At 39.0% G+C, this 23809-nt stretch overlaps 1 protein-coding gene across 2 annotated transcripts in view; it reads right to left on the bottom strand.

Annotated features, from left to right (window-relative positions):
- Positions 1 to 23809, bottom strand: part of CRYBG3 (crystallin beta-gamma domain containing 3) — an 83263-nt gene that overhangs the window by 15685 nt on the left and 43769 nt on the right. For both annotated transcript variants that reach the window (XR_015285421.1, XM_086884163.1), the window contains exons 5-15: positions 22843 to 22890; positions 22379 to 22494; positions 21269 to 21416; positions 14810 to 14949; positions 13402 to 13516; positions 12325 to 12360; positions 11499 to 11632; positions 9656 to 9782; positions 5737 to 5879; positions 4057 to 4183; positions 3001 to 3033 (exon numbers count right to left, since the gene is read on the bottom strand). Coding sequence is in view for 1 of the 2 variants with exons in the window: in XM_086884163.1 (XP_086740289.1) it covers positions 3001 to 3033; positions 4057 to 4183; positions 5737 to 5879; positions 9656 to 9782; positions 11499 to 11632; positions 12325 to 12360; positions 13402 to 13516; positions 14810 to 14949; positions 21269 to 21416; positions 22379 to 22494; positions 22843 to 22890 (1167 nt within the window). In the remaining variant the exon portion in view is untranslated. The remainder of the gene's footprint in view (positions 1 to 3000; positions 3034 to 4056; positions 4184 to 5736; positions 5880 to 9655; positions 9783 to 11498; positions 11633 to 12324; positions 12361 to 13401; positions 13517 to 14809; positions 14950 to 21268; positions 21417 to 22378; positions 22495 to 22842; positions 22891 to 23809) is intronic.

A 23809-nucleotide genomic window follows, 5' to 3' on the forward strand; every position in this document is an offset into this window, starting at 1 on the left:
GAACAGCTCATATTCTGTAATGGAAGAAAAACATGATGGCTGTCGCAAGAGCTACTTCCCCCTTCATGCCCCAAATTGGCCAAGCTTCCTGCCAAAGAAGAGAAATCAAGTGCTTTTGCCAGCACAGAGTGAGAAGGCCAAACACAAGTGTCAGCAAATGATTTTATGGAAAAGTTCAGTCGATGTTTTTAAAAGAAATGAATGTTTCCTGTTAGAAAGAACAAGAAAGGCTGAAGCTGGCCTTGCAGGCTATGAGCGCTAATTGGAGAGCGCAGATCAGCTACAATAAAATGAATAAAGTGTAACTGACTTCTCTGTAAATACAACTGCACTGCTATGTCACAAAGCACCTATTTAAGCTGTAATTACACTGTGTTTTCTACCCACTCATCTCCAAGCTCTTTACAAAAGGGAATATATATATATATATATACACATAGACACTGCCTTTCTTTCATAGGCCACGTGCTATGCAAGGCTTTTAAAAAGATTCATGACTCATTTTAACACAGAATTTATGTGGTAATGAATGAGGGTCTTAATTTGACAAAAGCTGTGGTGGAGCAGTGTTTCCTCAGTGCTAACACTGCAATTAGTCTCCAACTGCAGCCATCTTCACTTTGTCAGGGTCTGACATTTCTGTGTGAGGTTTCGCTTCCCAAAAATCCAACGGATAGAATATTAAAGTATAAATGCAGAGTTGCACAGCAATTATCTCTGCTCCCTAAATCACCTGCACAAGTCACCTGCTGTTGAAAGGGGCTTTGTTCTTGCTGGGCAAGGCTTTATTTTAATAAATGAAATGAATGGCTTTGCAGAGTTGGTGATTTCTTGATGTACCTGGTTTGTTAGGAAGCTTGGCAGGTAGAAAAGGTCAGGGGAGTTACTGAGAGATTTAAGAAAATTTTGCTGCTTTTCAATTTCTGATAAGAACAGAAATGAAAAAAAGACTCTTACAGACAGTGCAAACAGCTCTCTTAGGTCAGACATATGCTCATTAAAGGTGGAAGAATGTATAATCATTCAAAATAACCAATATATGACTTATTCAAAGGCCAAACAGCAGGATGTTTAAGGATTTGCCAGCTCATATGCACCATGCTTAGAAGTTCCAAACTAAGAGACTGGTTTTCATGTAGAAAACTTTTATTTTACTCTGAAAGTGCAATTCTTGATATTTATCCAAGAGTCTGTCTTTTACTTATCCTGATTAAATATTTTCCCATTAAAAATCACTCAAAGTATTTCCCCTCCTATAAGAACTGTAGTGATACGAAATATGTTCATTCTTCCCTAGCCCCAAGGCAGAATCCTATGAAAACCAGGATTGTGATAAATCAGGATAGCATTTTTTTCATAAATGGTATAAAGACTGTTATTAAAGACCACAAGAGGCAAAATGCAATCCAGTACATGTCAATATTTATAGGTGTCTGTGCATATAAACACACACACAGAGATTTTTTCACGTTTCTGGAAATAGAAAGCTTGTAAAGCACAATTTATTGAAACTTCAAAGGTTTGAACTGAACTTAAAGGTCTGCAACACTGGAATAATACACTCAAAGAATAGATTTTGGGAGATCCTGAAAAAACAGAAGAACTGGAGATGGAAATAAAATTATCTTCACCTGTTTAGACCCCACCAGTTTTATGTGAGTCAGTTATTTTATCTGGTATCATTTACCAAGACCCTCTGGCCAACATACTTGAAAGTCTTTGGATTTGGCTGCAAACTGCCATGTGAATAGGTTGGGCAGGAAGTCAGTGTTTAAGGCTAAAATAATACACCAATTATGTCTTCAGACAGGAAACATTTCCTGCAGTCCCGGGCTAATCATAAAACGGTAGAATTGGAGAAAAAGGAGGGTGTGGTCCACCTGCTGAGTTACACAATGCACAGCATTTCCCATCCCAGAGAGAGAAATTGTGCCCAGATGACAAAATACTTAAGTTTGCTGAAACAGAACCACAGAGCATTAAAATATCTTTTGTCTCAAAATAAGTCACGTTTCTTTCCCAATTTAATTAAAATGCTTGTCAGAGAGAGCAATAAAATCACTCAGATCATCACCCAGGCTAGCAGGACAGAAAGAGATCAGCCAAACAACTCATGCTGGACAGGGGGAGAGCCCTGCTGGGACAGAACATTGCAGGGGACACAGAGCACACAGGGTGATGAACACAGAGCAGGTTTGTGTTTCAGAAAGGTAACTCAAGGTCCATTAATGGAACAAAACCTTGTATGGAGACTCTGAGACCCTAAACTAACTGATTTTTGAGACTAAGAGTGAATTATAGGGACTGCTTTCTCTTAGTAAATTATCACCAAGTTTGATGGAACTTTCAGGGAAACTGTTAGAATGTATCACAGATTTATCACGATCAGGAGGTGTCCAGTTGAGCTCTGATGTTACTATAGCAAAAAGGGAGCCTTAAAGAGCAGCTCCACCTGCTTGGAAGACTTTGGAAAGCAGAACTACCAGCATCCAAGACAAAAAAACCCAGCTTCCAGGTGTTGATGCATCTGCAGGTTTGAAACAAGCAGTTCAGTTTTCTGCACTTTATATTTTCATCTTCACACATAAACACAGGAGTGACAAACTGGATGCAATGCAAAATAATGGAAAGAAAATCTGCCATAAAGAGAAGGATGAATGGATGGGAGGGTGAGTTCCCAGAAACAGGAGGAAAAGAAGTGGGAAATAAAAAGCTGTAGAGACCCAAAGTCACTCAAAACCCATTGGACTGCCTGCATTTTTGGGGACAGGATACTAAAGGGTATGATCTGGAATAAAGCAAAGAGCAGAACACTTAGCAGACTTCACTTTTATCCATCTACCAGTTTCCTCCATCACTGATTTGCTGTAGCAAGGTGACAATACCAAAGTGTCACCTGAAATTACTGAGATATCATCTGAAGCAGGGCCTTCAACATTATCTGCATTTAATTATTAAGTGTAGTTTAGTATTAGAGACTGTTATGTAATGCCAACATACCAAATGTGGAGGCTCATTTGTCCCAAGGGGCTCCTGCAATAATAAATACATATACACATATTAGAAAACCCCAACATTAATTACAATTAACTTCCTAGGAGACACATCAAGTCACCTGAAATTTGTAAAGTATAAACTCAGGAGCAGAGGAAAAAAAAACTTCCCAGGCTCTTGGCACAATTTTCTTCCTCAATTTCTGCCATAAGCTCTCAATAACCTGCCTGATTGTTCAATGCCTTTGACACAGAGAACTTCCATCAGCATTAATTAATTCCCATAATGTGCATTAGAGTCCATGTAAGTGTCTCTGCATTTACTTTTGAGGCTGTTTCTTGCAAAAAAGGCAGAATTGAAGCCCACAGAAGACAGCTCTCTCAACATGTGCTCTTCATAATAAGGTTAAGCATTTCTTTTGCATTCCTATAATTTATTACTTATTAATAATTTATTACTTATTAATAATTTATAAACATATTACAATTTAATACTTATGGCTGAAGATTGTCTTTGTTTTGCATTAGGGCTTTGACAGTTCTGGCACTAATCTGTTTGGGTGAGTTGGCACTAGCATGGATTGAATAATGGATTAAAAATATTTCCTGTCATTATTCACTATATCTAGTACAAATATTTTAGCATAAAAGTAAAAAAATAACACAACAGAATTCTATTATGTAACAACACAGGCCAGATAAATCCTCAAGTATTTTTAAATGCATTATCAATTACTATGTTTTAAGGAAAATTAATCTTTCCAGGCCAGGCTATTTTCTCCTTGTATGCAGTCTGCCAAAGGGAAGTTTTTCTTATGAACTTTCCCTGACAATTTTCTCAAAAGACAGAAAGATCTACAGTGTCCATTTAAGTCTCCATCCTGAAAAGACTCATTATGCCTTCCATGAGGGTCTTTAGATTGTTTCCAAGCAAACAGGTTGTTACAATGTGGGCTCTCCTGTTTAATTATTATTAATTAAACATATTAAAAATATTATTGAACTCTGAACTCCAAAGGTCTCATTTCTTTTAAGGATTTTCCCTTAAATTCTGGTAACTCACCAACTTCACAGGTCGAATTGACATGATGGTTTTACTAGATCCTCCCCAGTCAAAGAAGCATTTGTATTTTCCTTTCTCCAATACATATTGTTCTCCACAGAAATATTTCTGCTGATATGCCACCCACCTGGAGAATGACACAAAAAATTAAACTGAAAACATTGCATTTTTCTGAGTAGCTTGATGACAATAACAGCAAGTCAAGCACAACAGAATGACCACCTGGCAGAGAGTGCAACATTAAACCTGGTGAGAGGCACAAAACTCACACATGCTTGATTTTATGCTTTTCCCTACTTTGACAAACACAAGATTTTGGGCGTCTGCTTTCACACCAAATTCATTGTGAGATGATGCCCTGCTCAGAAATTCAGAGGAACAACGTTTAATTGAAAACTTTTTGAATCTCTCAACTGAATCTGTTTGGCATTCCCCCAGACAGGGCTTTCTTACAGCTTTTCCAGCTGGATTTAGGAAAAATGGTACAAAGAAGAAAGAGAAGTAACTGAGGAAGGCTTGATGAGATTAAGCAAAAGCTTACAATAGCTGGCAGTTCAAGCTTCTCCCACCCTGCTTTCCCTGTTGCAATTTAAGAAGAAAGAAACCCCCAAGTAGAGGGTCCTTCTATCCCTGCACAGTGGCAGAAGCAGATGGGGGATAGTTAGACACCTCTAAATCACCCACTTTTGGTGATGCATTCCTCTCTTACTCACCCAGCACTGTGACTGTTATATTAGGGATATGACAGGGCATGTCCTTACCCATTTTTACTTTTATCATCCACTGGTGAATATGTTTGCTTTTAATTTATCTAATGCTTTTTTTTAACCTCCTGGTGCTCTCTGCTAGCACAGTCCCTTCAGCAGCAAGTTCCAGAAACTCACTGCCTCTGCTGTAGGAAAAGCTTTTTTCCTTCCCACATCAAAATCTGCTTTAAAGCAATCTCCAGTCCTGTAAAGCATTTCCTCCAACTGTTGTCATGCAAGATTCTGTGAACTGCATTAATCTTGTCTTACCACCTTCAGGATTTTGCAGCTCTCATTTGTATCCCTCCTCTCCCAACTGAGTCTCAGCCTTTCATTCCTGCCCCTAATCCTCATGAGACACTAATCACCAATTCCTACATAAGCAGTTCAGGTCCCTCACTTCACAGTTCCTGATCCCCATCACCATTAGGGTAGTTATGACAATATTAATACTGCATTTTAAAAATTACTATTAAAAGTTTGAAATCCACATGGTTCCAGTGCTCCTTTTCCTTAATAGCTTTTATGTTTTAGTTTTTATAGTTCTATAAAAATTATTTTAATTTTCAGTGCTAGCAGTCTGACTTTATTACAAAATACAGCACATCTCATCCTTTCTGGACAGGCTCTACCTGTCCCAAAAGTTACACCAGTTCTTGATATATCTCAAATACCTTTTCAATATTACTGCCATGAAACCATGTGATTCCTCACAAACATCACAAACTTTTTCTATGAACAAGAATGCTCAGATCCAAATCAAGGTGTAGGAAATTATTATTTCCCTTTCACACCCCAAGGAAATTCAACGAAACACTTTTCTCCTCCAAATATTTCCCACGTGGGCCATGTGGAATATAGTCTGTCAAAAGATGCACCCAAATGTGCACAGAAATGTTCAGCATGTTCCATCCACATATTTGAGTAGACTTACACGCCGCTTTTGACAAGAATTGACCTTGTCTCGGGGCCAAACCCAGCCTGCTCCAAATCAGGGATTTCTTCATTGATGATGTCAAATGCTTTCCCATCTTCATCATCAGACTGGAAAAGTGTCACTGAAGACTCTATGAAATCCTAGGAGGCAGAACAGGAGTTAGAAGACTGTCACAGCTCAATGACTCTGCACAAGATAAAAGATTTTGGGAAAGAGTTGTGGCCAGAAAGACAGCATTTCATAGAGCTGTGAAGGGACTTGGTTCCCTGGTGGGGATCTTTATGGGATATTTTGGTATTGAAATTCTGGAATAACTGCAAGCCTGGCAATCTGATTCAGGGGTTTGCACTGAAGAGAGGAAGAGCCTGCTGTCCCTGAGCACCATCCTTTCCTCTCTGAGGATGGCTCAGAGTGCAAAGAGATGCCTGTGTGGGAAGGAGAAGAGTTAAGAGGAAAAGTGTTTAGCACTGATCTTCCAAAAGCCTCACAAATAACTACTCCAAGCACAACCACAACTATAGTTTTTTACTAATCTTCTCCTTCCTCATCCCTTCCCAGCAACATGGCAATAATTATGGAGAGGAAAAGCCTGGGCAAGATCACCTTTCCAGCACAAAGGGGTTTGTACTTTTTGGATACATCCACTGTAGCTATAAATAAATCCTGCTTAACACTGTCACATTCTCTCTTACATAGCTGTGTGACACCGCTTTGTGCTTTCAGCCAGCTTAGTTTCTTGGCCAGATTACTTGCACAGCTTCAGATTATTTGAATTTGGGTTTCAAATCTTCAGCTTTTTAACCACTTAGCAATTTTAAGCACACAGTTCAGCTGCTGCTTGGGAAAGGAGAAAACAACAATCCATTCACTTTACTCTTTTTACTTTTAACAGAAGGCACAAACTCAATTTCAGTGTTTCTCCATCATTCAGCAGAATTATAAATTGAAACTAAGTCTTGCAAACAAGAAACAATTGCTGTCTAGCAAACAATGTGGTTGACAGAGAATCACAAACATATGAGGACTGCACCATGGGACACTAGGCACAGAAAACAAAGATTTATAACTATCAAAAACCACTTAGAAATTAAGGCCAAACCAAGCATACAGCCAGATTAATTTGGTCATGTGAACCAAAATTCCTTATCATTATTCATTGTGATACAATCACAAGGAATAATGCAATCCAATTTTAGAATGAACACCTCATGTGGCTCAACTTCTCTGCACTGTTTACAGGACAGTAAAGGGTGATGGAACAAATTCTGTCATAAAACTGGTTTTCTTACTGTGTTGACCACTTCCTTCCTTTCTTCATTTATTTAAATTGTTAAAGTTGTTGCAACTATTTCAGGTATACACTAGAAATTAAAGTGCCATGTCTGGAAAAATCATCATGAAAATCTGCAGCTTCAGACTAGTTTTTAGGGAAAAAAAGAAGGAAAGAACAACCAAACTAGTGCAGTATTACTGCAAATGAAAACCAGCTACTCTTAATATTCCTAAAGCAAAAGACTTCATAAGAGTAGCCAAAAAAGTAATTTAGATCAAATCTACATATAATTTCCTTAACTAAGTTTAAAATACTGAAATATATCCACAGTTGTAATTAAATTTAAAGCATCTTTCAAATTCAGCCATCATTCTTTCCTGCCTGAACTTCCACTACAACTTCTCTTACAACAAGCAGCAGGAAAAATACTTTATCAGAAACGACTTTCAGACCAAGGCAGATCATTCTAGACCTGAAAACATTAGTGGGAAAGCTCCGAAGGCAACATACTCAGAAACTTTGCTCTTTCACTGAGCCATGGGCAAACCCCAGCTTGAAAGGCATTTGGCACTTGCAGAAAAGAAGCAAAAGCTGCTGTCCCCCAGAGCAGCTCAGTCCAGACTGCTGCCCCCAGGAGCAGGCTCTGCACTTGACTCAGGTGTGTTCCACACAGATGCTGACAGGGAGCTGGCAGCAGCTGGAAAAAACAATTCCACAAGATCTTTTTTTCTTCCCAAACACCCCCTGAACCCCCCATGAGCCCTTGTGACTGTTCACTGCAGGAATATTCAAGCCTGCCAAAAGCTGAGAGCCCTCACAACGTGCCCACACACGCGCTGGGGAGGGGGGACGTGCAACAACATCCTGCAGATTCTGAGACCATTGCAACCTTCACCTTGCTTCCCCTGACAGAATTCCAGAGCTTGGGGAGAAGAGCCAGGACATTTGCTGTGCAGTGAGGGGCCCTCCAGCACTCCAGAGTTTGCATTTCTGCCCAGGTCCCCTTGAAATGGAACGCTTGGTTCAGTTGGAACTGAAATATTTTCAAAAGAAGTATGGAATGCAAAGTCACAAGGGGAGCATATGGGCAGCCTGAGCTGCACATCGACAGGGAGGCAACCTGCTGGTCAAGCCAAACAACACAATGCCAGGGCCATTACTCATTTCATTGGCAAGCTGCTGGTTGCCTTCAAGTTATGTGACAAATTCAGGGGAATTACTCCTTTTCGCTTCTATTATCGATAGGTAAATATTTATACATATTTATAAGCCAAGTGGAATGATATATGTTGATATATGACTGTGAATGACACAGGTTTTTAAAATGTTAATGGCTTGAGCCTTCTGACTGTTCTAGGTGGCAAGTTAAATTGAATAAATGATGTGGAAGGTCGTTCTTGCTACCTGCAATGCATGATTTAAACTTGTATTTATGTCCTTTGCCAAGAGAAAAATCTAAAAAAGACCAACTTAAGTTGCTCAAGTACCCTATATACAGCTGGAAAAGAGAGAAGAACTAAGATTATTAAGTAATTGAATAGGATTCTGCACATTCAAAATGAGGAATATGCAGAAATTGCCTACCTACTTTTTTATCAGAAACCTAAAAATAAATTATTTAGAAAATGATATTTTTTCTTGAATTAAATTCATTCTCATATCTTTATTTTGATAGATTCTGATTATAAATACAGCTTTTGCTAGGTGCCTGGCATGAAAAACAAACTTGCAAATTATGAATTCAAGTACGGCCTCCTTTGGCTCACAATAACTTTTTATTAAAAAAAAAAAAATAAAAAAAATACTGTTGAGACAGCGAGTTTGCTTTAAATACCTATCTTCAATTTCCACAAAATTCCTGGTTTAGGAATATCACATTTCCTCAGATGAGGAGGTTAGTAATCTGAGTATACAAAACAGAGTAATATCAGAGTGAATAATCTTATTCTCAGAAGAACTTATTCCTTGCAGCTATATTTAATCCTTACAGGGATGTCATTATAATCAAAAAATCTTCAAACCCTTACACAAACAAACAAAAAACCCAAAACAAAACAAAGGAAATGATAAACTAACTTCGCTTCCAATAGCGGACTCTTGCAAGTAGTTTTTATTATTATTTCATCCTTGCCTCCACTAAACACATTTTGGTAGCAGGGATTTTTTATCATGATTATTTTTGCTGCCAAAATTTTCTGGCAGAAAAATCACAGACAGAGGGTAATGCTGTTTTAAGGCTTGCAACAGCTGCTGCATTGAAAAGCTATTTTTGTTTTAATCAAGAGCAACTCTGTACACTCAGGCACGTTACGCTTTTAAGAAAATTCCATTTGAGAGATTCAAATAGCTCGAGGTGCAGGACAGAGGCACTTGGAAAATCTGGCAGGTAGACAAGGAATTCTGCATGATACAATTTTTGCATGAACTTCACAAAGACTCTTTAGAACCTGCTTCTTTCTTAGCGCAGTCCAGATTTCTAGTCTTAGTGCAATTATTTACGGGAAGTAGGAAAAGAATGAGGATGAAGATTGGGAAAAGATGGAATGGCCAAACCCAAGGCTGCTGTACCACGTACAAAGACTGACCTTGCTCTGTGTGGACAGAGCTGTGCATGATCTGTATGAAATCCATGGGAGTACTTACAGCCTGAAGGAAGCGGAAGGACAGCAGGGCACTGCCAGCTCCCCCCCAGGAGTGTCTGTCCTCATAATCTCCCTCCTCCAGCAAGAACTGATGGCCTTTGTAGCGTTCCTTATCATAGGCAACCCATCTGTGGCAGCCCCACAACAAAAGAGTAAGAGAAGTCAGTAAGGGCAAAACAACTGCACACATTATTTTCTCTGACCAATAAAGGGAGAAGAGAACACCCCATAACCACTAAAATGAGTATCACAGACCCAGCCAATGAACAAAGCAATGCTTGTTTGCAATCACAACAGGCACCCATGAAGTGTTCTTTGTGGATCAAAATCCTGCCATGTGATTCTTTATCCAACAATAGCTGATTTATGTAATGCTTCTCTGTGCACCTCCTCCCGGCCAGCCACATTCCCAACAGCAATATTTGGTACCACAGAGCCCAGGTTGCAGCTAGATGCCAAAACTTTCAGTGATAAAAAAAAGCAAGCAGCCCATCTCTTCAGTGTGCTAATAAATGATGAGACCCTACCCTTGCTGGAGCTGGTGACAAAATTAACAGATTTCAGCAGAACAAGATTTCGCCTGCTTATATGTTTCTTTTTTTCTTTAATCTAAAAATGTATACATATAAACAGACAAGCAAACTGAAGATATAAACCATATTGCATATGGAGTATGTTTTAGCAGTAAACAAACATAAATTTTCAAAGTATTTTCAATAAATAGATAAGGCTCAGTTAAAATAAGGTGTTTCCATATCAACTTCAAATCTCTAATGGATGTCAATTTAAAAAAGTGCTTCCCCCTCCTTTTTTCTTGTAAGCATTTCTTTCATTAAAGCTCAGTTGTAAATATTAGAACTGCTGTACAAGTTCTGTTGGCAGTGAAATTTGGCAGGCAGGGATAGCTTCACTTTTAGTACCATTTGGTATACATTAATTCAGCTGTTTAGCTTACCACAGCACTAAAAATAAAAGCTGCCACAACAGACAGAACAATGATTTTTAATAATCTGAGGCTTCCCAGATAGTGAACACACAATGCACTTATGAATAGATTATTCCAGTATTAACAATTAAGTTCGTTTTGAATTTAGTGCTCGTAAAATTCTGACAGCAGCCTGAAAAGATGTATGTTATTCCATCTTTATGCTGAAGTGGAAAATCCCTTCAGAAACAAAAGCAAGATTTCCTGAAAACTGTTTTATTACTGAAGTCTTTGGCAGAAGCAACCATCCTGCCTGCTCACAGTGTTGGGAGGGGGTGAAAGAACCACATGAGGGGTCGGTGGCTGGGGCTGAGTTTACCTCAGAGCATCGACCTGTGACACAGGTGTGACACTGTCCTCTCTGTGTGTGTGACACAGGGAGGGGCAGGGCAACACAGAATCCATCCAGTGCCTCAATTAATGAAAATAACAGCACATTCCCAATGCCAGGTAACATGCAACAGTGGGCAGAGGAAAACCATTAAGACAATAAAACAGTTGGTAAGTTTCAGAGGTATTAAAATGTCAGACTGAAGATTGACCACACCTACCCAAGGTCATTGCAGCAAATTAAGTAGTGACTACCAGAAGTATAAAGCAACACAAATTAAAGCTCTGTGTGAACCAAGTGGACTAATTTATTGGCATCCAAGTGACAAACACTGACTTCACACCTTTCACACATTTAGCTTGGTAGGCTGATAACTGAAGAGCTGAAAATAAAACAAATACACACTCCCTTCTTTTCAAAACATTTCACCTGTGGAAGACTCCAATTATCCCTTAGTTAGCACTTCTAAGCATTTAGTTATGCTTCTCTATTTTAAAATAAATAAATATTAAAGTGAAATATACTCACACTCCACCAATTACACGTAGTGATCCAATTTCCTGAAACTCTTCTTCACTACCAAACAGTGCTGGGACAGAAGTGATGTTTTCTGAAAACTCTTTGGACCATCCCCCAAAGTGGGCTTTCTCATATATTATTATCTAGAAAACATGATGTCAAGCTTAATCCTTCTAAAGTAGACAAGAAGCCTTTCCCTGTACTTTGCTGAAGTTATTTCCATGACTGCAGTTAACAGCACCTTCAAGTTCCTCATCTGCTGAATCACACAGATCAGCTGTTAACAGTATTTGTATCTCTTGCAGCATGTATCAGAAAAACACCCAAGTTTGCATGTATTTGTATAATTAAAAGTTACCTAAAATGTTAATGTTTTTTTAGGAGGAGAAAAAAGGAGCAATAGCTCTGGATCAGCTTTCAGCTCCTCAAGTCACAGAGGGATCATGGTCTCACTCACAATTCTCGTACTGGAATAGGTGCAAGGATGGAAGGGTCCTAGTCCTGTCCTCTTCCTCCCTTCCCTCTCCTTTTCTTTTTAAACTTGGTATGTTAAATGGGAAAATCTCCCCCAATCCCTTTATCATTAGTGACTAATATGTCAAGTCAGAAAAACTCATTTTATAGCAAATTCACATTCTCCTAAATGTGAAAAACAAACTACTGGTACTTTTACACCTCATCAAACACTAAGTGAACTTGACAGCACTAGAGAATTTTTCTTGACAGAAAGCATTGAATAGTTATCAAAGATCACACACCAAACAAAAGAAAAGCAGCTTGCATAAAGATTTTATATTCCCAATGTGCTTATATTATCAATGCCCTCCGTGCTTACCTTGACATTCATTGGCATTTGCACCTTTAGTCCACCCTAAAACAGATGTGGAGGGGGGGAAATAAGTTATTTATATTTAACTTGAAGTTCCACTCTGACATGTGTTTTATAGTACTATCAGAGCATGAAGTCTTTGCAATTGTATTCATCCCTTTCAGTACTGGCCATAGATTTCAAAAAAGGCTAGGCACACTATAAACCTGACCTATAAACCAGTCAGTGCACTGACAAACCTCTAAGACTGGCAAGCAATTTAAAAGATATCCCTTCATGATCCAAAAATCCAAAGAAAATATTTGCTACATGTTTTAAACTAATTGATACTGATCAGTTTTTAAAATTAACTTTTAAGGCTTTGTTGTATGCGTTTTGAATTTCTAAAGCACAAATGGTGCAACGCTAGAAGAGAGAGAAAAAAGCAGGACAGAGAGAAAGCAGAGTCTAACATATTCATGTTTATGGTCAAAGAACAAATACAACAAGTGCATCTTCTCTGGAAATGTGAGTGAATGATGGTCTGTGAGGGAATAAGAGACTGACCTCACTTGAGTGACTAAAGAGACAGCTATTAGGTCTTAGCTCCTTATGGCTTTTAAATTTTCTGTGGGCTTGCTGTGTACACAGTAAAATTTGTGTTATACCCCTTCCCATCTCTCTCACATGCAGAACCAAGTGCTGTCCATCAACACAAAAAACAGCTGCACCTCCCCAGACTGGAGTGCAATCTGTGGTCAGAGAAATACTACTGGCTAATAAACTCCTTATCTGGTCTTTCACCCCCAGCAGACCCTAACTGAAACAAAAGAAAATCAAAACTTCAGAAAGGGCTTTTTGGTTAATTAATTAGTGATGGATGCAATAAAATGAAGAGCCTTTCTTACTTGACCTCCTCCCAACAACAGCAGTTTCCCAGGAAGACATTGGAGGGTGCAGAAGCCCAACAAGTCACAGTGACCAAAGCAAACACACCACGGAGGATTAACCCAGAATGAACATCAGAGCCCATCAAAACCTTTGGGAAGCAACAATAAAAAAAGGGAAGGCACACAACTTATTAGGGAATTGTGAAGTCCTCACCATTCTTAGAGGACGCAGAGATTTTACATCTGCTGAAGGAATTTCAGGTGGTGAATCACATTCTTCCAAAACCGTCATCTCTCCCTTGTAATTCAAGTCAGAATAAGCAAGCCATCTAGAACAGTAAGGATAAATGACTCAGTAAGTTCATTAATTAGGTTCCAAACACAAAGATCTTATTAAAATTATTTTCCTTTTTGTACTCATAAGAGCTAGATAATGTTTTAGACAGCACATCAAAACAAAGCTGTATTTAAATATGCTGGCAACATCACTACTAGGAAGATCTCAGATACTTTGTCTTAGTTCAAGCTAAATATAAATGAAAGAGAAGAAAATTACCAATTTGTTCACACACTTCAAAAAGCCAGCTTTGATTGTATACTCTATGAGTATACAAAAAAAATAGTATTGATGATGAGATGCTTGCTCTGAATTTTACCCAAGATTATCACCTTATGAATTAAAAGGCTTCTTACATCAATCCCGTGTCATTTTTTTCAGTGGAAGTTATTAAAGTACAATTATCTACAACAATCCTTTGGAAAGCCAGCATAATTTTGATGTGAGGATTAAAAATGCTGGGAGTGCTTCAAACTGTTTTAAATCAAAAAGAAAGCTGAATGTCAAAGCTGGACACAGGCTTAGGAGACCACACAAGGAATGGAGGAACAGGCATGGAGCCATATGGAAAGTGATTTTCTTAAAACTACCAAGTTTTGTCAAAACTAGGACAGGACTCTGTTTTTAACTCCTTCACCATTCCAAGCTTCACAGGCATATTTGTGAGATTTTGGGAAGACTTGGTTCACATGGAAAGACAAGACACTTGTAACAGAAGAACTAAAGTAATTCTGCAGTTCTTTATGGGAAGAGCTGCACAACTCCCAAACTTCAGGAACTGTGAGGTTTTGGCCCAGGGAACAACAGCCCATTCTGCTCAATACAGGGAGTTCTGGGCTACCCAGGGACCTGTGTCATACTGCATCATCTCCCTCCAGAATGCCAGGATATGGCTGTAGCTTGAGAAATGCTCGGATGATGTAACACTCATTTTCTGGTACTCAGCCACAGTGTTGTGGCTATAACAGGGGGGGTGACTTGGGAGACAGTATCTATTCTCCAGTGAAATGAAGGTTAATTATAGTTGAGTTGCTTCCTCTATTAATAAAGCTACTCAGATATGGAATTACTGAAGACTTCTATGTCAGCAACTAGGAAAAAATGCCTTCAAATCAGGAGCCCACAGAGCACAATGCTGATGTCTAGGGCTGGGAATATTAAATGTATGCTTTCCAGTTTCCAGCAAAACCCCTCAGATATTGTTCATGTTGCTGACTGAGTTTCATCCCCTGATATTACTCTTCTACCTGCTGGCAAAATGCTGCTAAAAAGGTTCAGTACTCACACTCCTGATCTGACTCTTATATAAGGGTTTTTCTCAACATCCAGCTCTTCTAAATTGGCAGCTGCAGCCTGTATGCAGATGGGAAATCCCTCTGTACTGCCAGCTGCCAGGCAGAACTCCACCTCTGGAATGCCACAGTCCTGTGGAAATGAATCAAAGGGTAATGTTTATCCACACTTGCAGACTCTGCCCCCAAACATTCGCTTTTTTGCCCCTTCTTCTCACCCTTCTGCAGGCTTCATATGATGGAAGGGTTTTATTCTTTTTTAAATGGAGGCTGGGTTTTTTATAAAAGCTAAGGGAAGTGAATTTCCAGCTCCCACTAATTTTCAAAGGAATTTATGGCTGTCAGGTTACTTGCAAAAAGGCCAGTTTAAATATTCTCCAACCAAAGGACTGAACAGCATTATAACACTGACTTCTTGTTTTTAAAAAGGCAATGCTTCCGTAACACACGATGCATGTATTAACTAAAACCTTCCAGAAACATCTATTGCATTCCCACCTCCACCCCTCCACGACAATTTGATTCTGTAATGCAGAATCCAACTACAGCATCAAGCCATATGAGTTCAATTTTTCTGTTGTGCTAAATAAATCAACATCATTTTACACAAAGAAAGGAAAAAAAGATCATTATTAGAAAACATCTATTCTGTTAAGTAGAAACTTTAGCAATTTTCCTGTTACCACAAAGCAATAACCTCTATTTCCTTACTGGAGGTTGGCTACTGAGAGATGCCATGCTGGAGAACAAACTTGTTGGCTACGTGCTCTTCTCTAGAATTTGCAGGGATTTTATTGCAGTATTTATATAACATTTTATTGCCAATTTTATATATTTAAATTTGCAGTATTTATATAACATGGATTGCCAGCTTTCTTCTCCAGCAGGCAAAGACACTGTGAATCAAAGAGGATTTTCTGCAAGTCCCTGTTTCAGCAGGGTGCTCTGCAGCAGTGAAAGGCAGCTCGTGAGTGCGGCTGCAGAACTTCACTTCTCAGTGATAACCTCCCAGGACTGTTCCCCTTGTCCTCCTGACCCACAGGCCCATTTGCTTTAGGACAGAGGACTTGGGCAGCAGACAGAGACATCTAGAATCCCAAAGGTGGCTGGAGGAAGATGCCCCCTGCACTAGAGAAGAGGGATAAGGAGTGGTCTCTGAGGGTGCCCCCAGGGAAGAACCTGATTTCTGGATTTGGTGAGGACCCAGGAGGGGCACACCGTGACAGAGATCCTGCATGGACTGTGACTTCTGAAAGGAAGAACAAGAGCTTGCAGAGAAGCCCAGCAACAGGGCACAAAAGCCCTGGAAGTTACAGCACCTCATCTCATGACAGCCCCTGCAGCGCTCTCCTTTCGCATGTGGGATTTCAGCGGGGTTTTCACGGGGTAACATCCCACTCCTTGGTTAGCACGATTTTTCCATTGGTTATTCAACTGTCAGCACTAAGTGTGGCAATTAGAACGGATCCTCTTCAGGAGATTGTTTCACTTTCCTCCTGAGACCTGAGGTAACACAGTCATACTGCCTTGGCAGCTCTCCCTCCTGCACAATCATGTTTCCTCTGCATTGTACCGTGCAAACAATGCTCACTCTTTGTTTTTAGAACAAAAACTGCAATACAGGAATTTTTATTTCCAGATTTACCAACACAGAAAAACTAGGAAAAAAGACCTTCCAGTACAATGCTGCTTTATGGGAAAATGCTAAGGAACTCCATCCCTCAATTCTAAGGGTATTGCTAGACAAGATTTAAAAAAAATACAATTTTCACATGTATATATATTATATTAAATCAGTTGAGAAACTTGAAGTCTGTGGGGTCTTTTTCTAAAAATATCTGATACGTAAGAAGGCTGAATTCATAAATCCAACAATGAGGCTTGATCCAGAAAATAGGAAGTTGCACCTAGAAGAATTCCACATATAATGATGCCAGACTTTTAATGGCTTCACATAAATTCTGAAACAAAGTACCAACAAGACCAGACAAGTATCAAAATAAAAGTATCTGCCTGCGGGCTCAGACAGAATATGAGATGGAGTATGTTTAATTTTAATTTAGGAGGCTTTTGTTTTTGTTTTTCATTTAAGATTGGAAAAAGCCAGTCTGTAAGCTCTTTTCAAGTCTGCTCTCCTGACTCTGAAGCTCCTGAGGCAGTCTCCAGCTCAAGTGATGACAAATTTACCAGGGTAGGTAAGGCAGAAGTACTCATAATAAAGTCTCTCCTATTTATCACCATCTGTCTCCAGCCAGATTTTGAGAGCAATAAAAAAACCTCTACTCATAGTGATTGTATTTTTGTGTATGTTCTAGACTAAGTCCACAAATTTCTTTCATAAAGTGCCACACAATAAACTGAGGTCTTCTTCAAAACCAATTCAAATATTTATTTTTAAAGGTGCTAGCGTGGCGGAGCAAGAAGTACACCATGTTTTCTAAGCCCACTTTTTTAAAGTCACAAGTACACATTCTGTCTTAAATATGGAGTTCAATTTACTTGTACTGATGCACAGACTGCAGAAAATGGTAACATTTATTATTACTGTATGAGATGAATGCTATATATTTGCACATGCACACTCTGTGCCACACCATTAATTTATACAATTCAAGCATGCAAACTTAGCTTGGTAAATATTGGCCCCAGCATGTTCATATTTGCCTGAGCATATTTAACAGCCCTCATCACTTTCAGAGGCTCCTTTAACATTCCCAATAAAGCCACCATCTCTATAAACAAAATGAAAACCACACAAATATGACAGCAGTCAGGTGGAGAACTAGATCCTTCAGTCCAAAGCCCTGTCATCTGCAAGGCGTCAAGATTTGGAAGTAAGATACACACATGCACAACTATTACCATGCAAAACTGCTACCACAGTATTTCAGCCCAGATCCCAAACTGGAAGGTTTCCTCCCTAAACCCAACCCCCAAGACTGTGCCACCCCCATCACAAGCAGTCCAAACTCACTTCATTCATTGTCCTACAGACAGATCAAGTGAAAACAGAACAAAAAGCACGGCAAACACATTAGGCAGCTGTGCTCATTTCCAGTGATAATACACAATCAGCAAATGCTTAGGCAGGTCACAGCCCCCAGGCATCCCTCTCTGCCTTCCTTACTCTATGCTGTTCCCCTCTCACCTCCACACAGTCATCCTGGAATGCCAGTGCCTTCCCTGGTGCTCTTTAGGGAGATGGGATGTTCACAAAGCACGTGGGACACCTGCAGACACCTCCAAAAGAGCAACATGGCCCACACCAGAAAGGTGAAAGCTCCTTCAGGGTAGCATTAACACAACCCTTAGGCCTTCAGCACTAAATATTCCTCTTCAGTGGCATCTCTAACATTTCTCTAAGCCTGACCAAATCCTGCAGAAGTGACAGATCTAAAGCTTTCAATCCCCTCAAGGTGGTCTTGGTTGTTTATCGTTCTTCTGGATCTAGGCTTACAGCCCTAACAGCTCCAGCAGGGTTAAATAGCTCTGCACTCTTAGGGCTTCTCCTGTTAGACCTGTCAGCTGTGGTGACTGAAGTGATCAAATCAGCCTGTTTAACTGGGGTAGTTTTGTGTCAACAACAGGACAAAGAATGACTGAAGTCTGGTTTCTTAAGGTTTCTTAAGAATGAGAGAAGAGCCTACTGCAAACCAGGCCTAATTAGTTCTGGTATTCACATGATTGCTTTGTAGTACAGTCTAGACACCATTTTACTTTAGATACACAATTTGTCTTTAGGATGCTATCTGCTTCTGGAGCCTCTTTTTCTTTAACTGGACCTGTTGGTACTTCAGGCTTTTTTACCCATTCATAATTCTTGGTCCCAAGTGTTCCAGCACTGCACCACTCTTGTTACCACCCACCACCATCAAACCCAGCTACAGAGCTCCACAGGGCTGGTAAATAAAATTATACAAAAGAAATAAATGATTACTGTCCTGTAAATACCAGCCAGCAAATGAGAAGCCATCTGAAGTTCTCCTATGGCATCTGACAAAATAGTCCCTGCTTAAATTATTATCTTCTTTTCACCTGGTAAACCACACAAACAAAAGAAACACACCCTTCAAGTAATAGTGTGAATAACCCCAATACAAAGAGCTTTGCTTAAGGAGACTCCACAAGGAATCCAGTTATTCCCTGCCTAACCATCTTGCAGACAGTGATTATAAACAGCTGTTTCAGATCCCTTGCCACCTTGCAAAGCAGTGGTTCACAAGACTATTCCAAAGTGGAGGTGTCAGGAACTCTTCTTGGCTCTTATTATTGGGAATGTAACATTTAGAACCCTCTGTGGGCTTCCAGACACAGAGAGAAAAAAGCCCAATGTGCAAAAAGGTCAAAATATGTATTTATAGTGGGCCAGAGAACTGACCTGGCTAAACAGACTGTGTTGCAGGAGCTGCACTGAACCTGGGTGTGCAGGCAGGCTTTGCTAGCCTTGGCTCATGCAGCCTAGCCTTAAAGGAAATCAGTCTCCACATCATTTAAGATTGGTCTTCATTTTTCTGGTTTCACAATCTGTTTCTTTGGAATCTCCTCCACACAATTTTCTTGAAATTAAATACACATGGATACACCTAATGCATATCCACAGTTAGCCAGGCCATAAGCTAACCAAAAAGCTTGTCACCACTTTCTTTAACTCTGTAAAAAGTTAACAGAATCTCTGCTTTTTGGGGAGACTTGAAGCCAAATCAAGAGCAGAAAGCTACTGGCAGGCTGTCCTTCAGTCAATATGCTGGGAAGAAAATAAAATATTCAATGTACCTCCTACAGTTTCCTTAGTAAAAATCCATTTTTCCTCTTCTTGGCAAGCTGATTCCTTCTCAAATATTTAGCCAATGTTCAAATCTGCTAACACAAGGCAACTGAGCAGCCATTAAACAAAGATCATAAAAAAAACCACTTGAAAAATTGGAGGACAAGCCAGACAACCTGGAAACAGAACCAGTATGGCCAAACTACCCAGGAGAAAAGACACTGACAGCCTATAAAGAAGAGAATGCCAGTAAAACACACATATGAGCTGCCTAAAAAAGAATCCACTATTTGTCAAATAAAAACAAAGCCTATATTTTTCACAAAAATAAATAAATAAGGTACCACTCTGGGAAACTGCCTTCCAAAAGCAGTTCCACAGCAGCTAAAAAACAACCTAAAAAAGGATGGAAGCCTTCATGAATCAAGGTTTAGGGGACAAAACCTGACCTAGTGAAGGCATTAAACTCTCCAGCCATACCTGCTAGAGGTTTAACTTAGACAAGGAAAGTGCTGATTACTGAACTAGTGTACAGTAACAAAGCTTTCCATCTGTGTCTACAAGTGAACCACAGACTGGAAGAAGAACAGAAGTCAAACCTATTTAGCTGTACTTCAAAGGTTTTTATCAAGCATGATGAAGTTAAACACAGTATCTTTCCTATCCAAGAGTCTTCGTTCATACCCAAGACACATCCAGCTTCCCTTGGCTATTGTGGAATACCTTCATTTAATTAGTTGTCTTCCACATTATTGATCAACATTAATATTACATATTGGTCAAAGGCCTTTCATTTGTTTAGTTCAAATAAATCTTAACTTCATTATTCTTGCCTTTAGTCTTTTGAATTAATTAATTTCTAAGTTTTTTAAGATAATGAAAAAGTATTTCTAATTGTTACAACATTATGCCCCTGTAGTGATGACAAAAAGGCTATCAGTTTTAAAATGACCTCTAAACCAGCAGAGAACAGAGAAACCACTTTACTCAAAACCTTTCACATTGTGATACAAATGATAATTCCCTCACAGCAAGGGCCACTGCCCTGTGAGTAAGTGGAATGTTACAATGAACAACGAGACCAGTAAGTCGTCTTAAATCACAAGATCTGGAAAAAAATATTCCTCATTCACTGAATAACAATGGATGCATTATATTTAGTTTTAGACAATTGATTCTTATCTTTTACACAAAAAGCCTTCTAAACTGATGGCTGTGGGCAGAGCCACGTGCTATAGGTGTACCACTGGTCCAAGTGGATGGCACAAAAGCTGTAGAGGGAATGGCAGCAGTTTTTGGAGGCTACACTGTACAAACAGGATTGGAAACCCAACTACTACTGAAGCAGGATCCATACAGACAGAGCAGACAGCTTAAGATAAAAACTTCATCAAAAATATGAACTGATTCCATTTAATTTCAAATAACTGGACAGGTAAACATCTAAAAGCAGGGGAGCCTGTGTTACATGAGGGTGGTGTCAAAGAAACATAATCCACCTGCTCATTAATTCAGGAAGAAAGGGAAATTAAATGCAGCAAAAACCTTGGAATTTATTGCCTAGAAAGTGAAAAAACTGAGTCACAGCAAATTTGAATAAAGTCAGGAACACTACACACACATTGTCCATTGCTGGTGACCAACAAATCAATTATGCATGTGAGAATATTGTGGAGAAAGTCTGTACCTTTGTTACGTGTTTGATTGAACCAATTGTGAGGTTTCTTCGGTGATGTTTTATGCCTGGGAGATCCCAAAGGTGATCCAGCACAACTTCTCCTTCTTCCAGTACATGTTTTCGACCCTGGAACTTTGGTTTCTCATAAAAAATCCAACTGCAAAAAAGATAAAATGAATTGAGTTGTTGCTAGTAGAGCACAACTGATGGAAAGCCCAGGAAGAAGCTCTTCTTACTAAGATAAATATCATATTTTTGTTATGCTATCCCTCAGTAGTCACATTCACTTTGGTATTGTAAAGTAAAATACACAGTTCTTCTCCAAGACAAAATATAAAATAAAAATATAGCTAAACTACAATGTGAATGAACAGCCTTATTTTACTGGGACAAATATATTAACTGTCACATCAAAACGTGTCCTGTTCAAGCAGACACTATAAAAGGCATAAAACATGCTAATAATTGCATTCAGCATTTCTTAGGATGTGAAAGGAATGTATGCAAAACCACACAAGGCTGCCTCAAAACTGCATAAATGTGACATGCATGGCTGACAGTCAGAAACATTCCCTGTAAGGTCCACCAAGTAAATTCCAGTGCAACAACTGACACAGACCTGGCCCCATCTTCCCAAAGCAAATTGAGCAATACTTGCAAACTTAAAGGTCCTTGTATATATCCCTCTGTATTCACATTCCTTTCAATGCCACATTAAAACTGAGCAGCTGAGAATGTTCATTTCATGGTCCTCTAGCAGCAGCTACTGCATAATGAAACTGAACTGTAAAAACACACATTTTTTTAAAATACACATATTTCTAGTCATGATTATGGCTGCACTGGATCAGCACTTCAGGCAAGGGCTCTAAACTCACTTGTGGCTCTATTAGAAACTTTCTGTTTGAAGCTAGCTCCCAAGAGAAACAATTATATTTTTTTTAGTGCAGCATTTAAAGCCTTGCTTTACCCTTTTTTCATTGGTATCAGTCTAATAAAGCAAGAAAAAGACACTATTGCAGATGGGACACGTATCATAAATAAAAGAAATAAACATACAAGAGGAACACACACACAAGTCTTTTGAAAGTCTGTTTAAATATGACCCAGGTTTCTTACCATCCTCTAATAATCCTAAGTACTGTTCCAATGGGAAAGGTCCATGATGAGGCATCCAGCACATCAGAATGAACTTCCTGTTTACTTTTGTTGCCACAAGTATCATAAATAATAATCTGAAACAATACACAATGCATGCAAATGAGGGCCCATTTCAACACAGAGCACAGACTGCTATTTTTTTGCTTGCAATTTGTGCCCACTCAATTGAGAGGCTACAGTTTCATCCCATATGAAACACTCCAGTCAATGAAAGCAACAATTGCTGAGAAAGACAGCAAAATTACTAGTGGCAGGATTTTAAATAATATATTCTCACTATTAGCATGGGGAAGCACATGCTATTAATGCATAAAAACACAGAAAATTCGACTAACAACTTCAGACGCTTTCCATTCAAAAATGACAGTATGACAAATTATTCCACGTATCATATTGATTTATGTGACACAAACTCTGCTTACCTTCCCTGGTCTTGGGTTGTATTTGAGACTTGCCCTGTCAATGAGGTTCTGAAATTAAAAGGACACGGCAAACAGCTATTAACAACTAAAACAGTGGCACAAAGCATGAGCAGATTATTCTGGGTCCACTATTCCTTTACACACAGACACAACTGTCTTTAGTAGAAACAAACAAGATTTGTTTCACTGCCATTCAGAGCTGGTGTAAATTATTTAACAGGATCAATCAGCAGAAAGCAGCATGTGCTAGAAAGGAAGAGCTGTTATGGAAGTTATGACCTTTACAAATGTATTACCCCTTGCCAGCAAACAATAAACTGCATTTCTTAACAGAGGAAAGAACAAAAGACACATCTAACAAAGACTGGAATATTCCCAGCATCGTGGAAAGACTTCTTCAGTTACACACACACTTGGTCCATGTGGCACTTTCAGATTCTAAACACGAATTGCAAGAACTCTTTCCATACCCTCATTTGCCACTGCTTTAAGCAAACTAAAAAAAGAAAATGTTAATCTATGGAAGCAGCTATGTTACTTGCTAACTGACCTATAGTTTGTAGAAGACACTGTGGTGAAACAAAGAGCCCAGTAAGCTGATAATTTTTTTTAAATTATTTTTTTTGGATAAGACAGTTCTCTTAATCTCAGAAGTGAATGAAATAAAAGAACAATTTTCATATAAAAGGCAATTCCATCATCTTCAGGTTGAAATGTCCTTAACATGGAGAAATCTGTCTTGTGCTATTATTGAGACTTTTTATTATGCATATTTCTCTATTTTACCTTCTCTTCACAGATTCTGTTTGACAATTAGATCGATTTCACCTGTGTGCTGAACCAAGACTGTTACCTTTTAAAAATTATTTTATCAGAAGACTTTTTATTTAAACTATGACATAAAAAAGCCTAATAACCTCTGATTAAAGCTTTTGATTACTTTTATGATAAAAACTTACTTAAAAGG

This window comes from Cyanistes caeruleus, chromosome 3 (assembly GCF_971803275.1).
Source record: "Cyanistes caeruleus chromosome 3, bCyaCae1.hap1.1, whole genome shotgun sequence".
NCBI lineage: Eukaryota > Metazoa > Chordata > Aves > Passeriformes > Paridae > Cyanistes > Cyanistes caeruleus.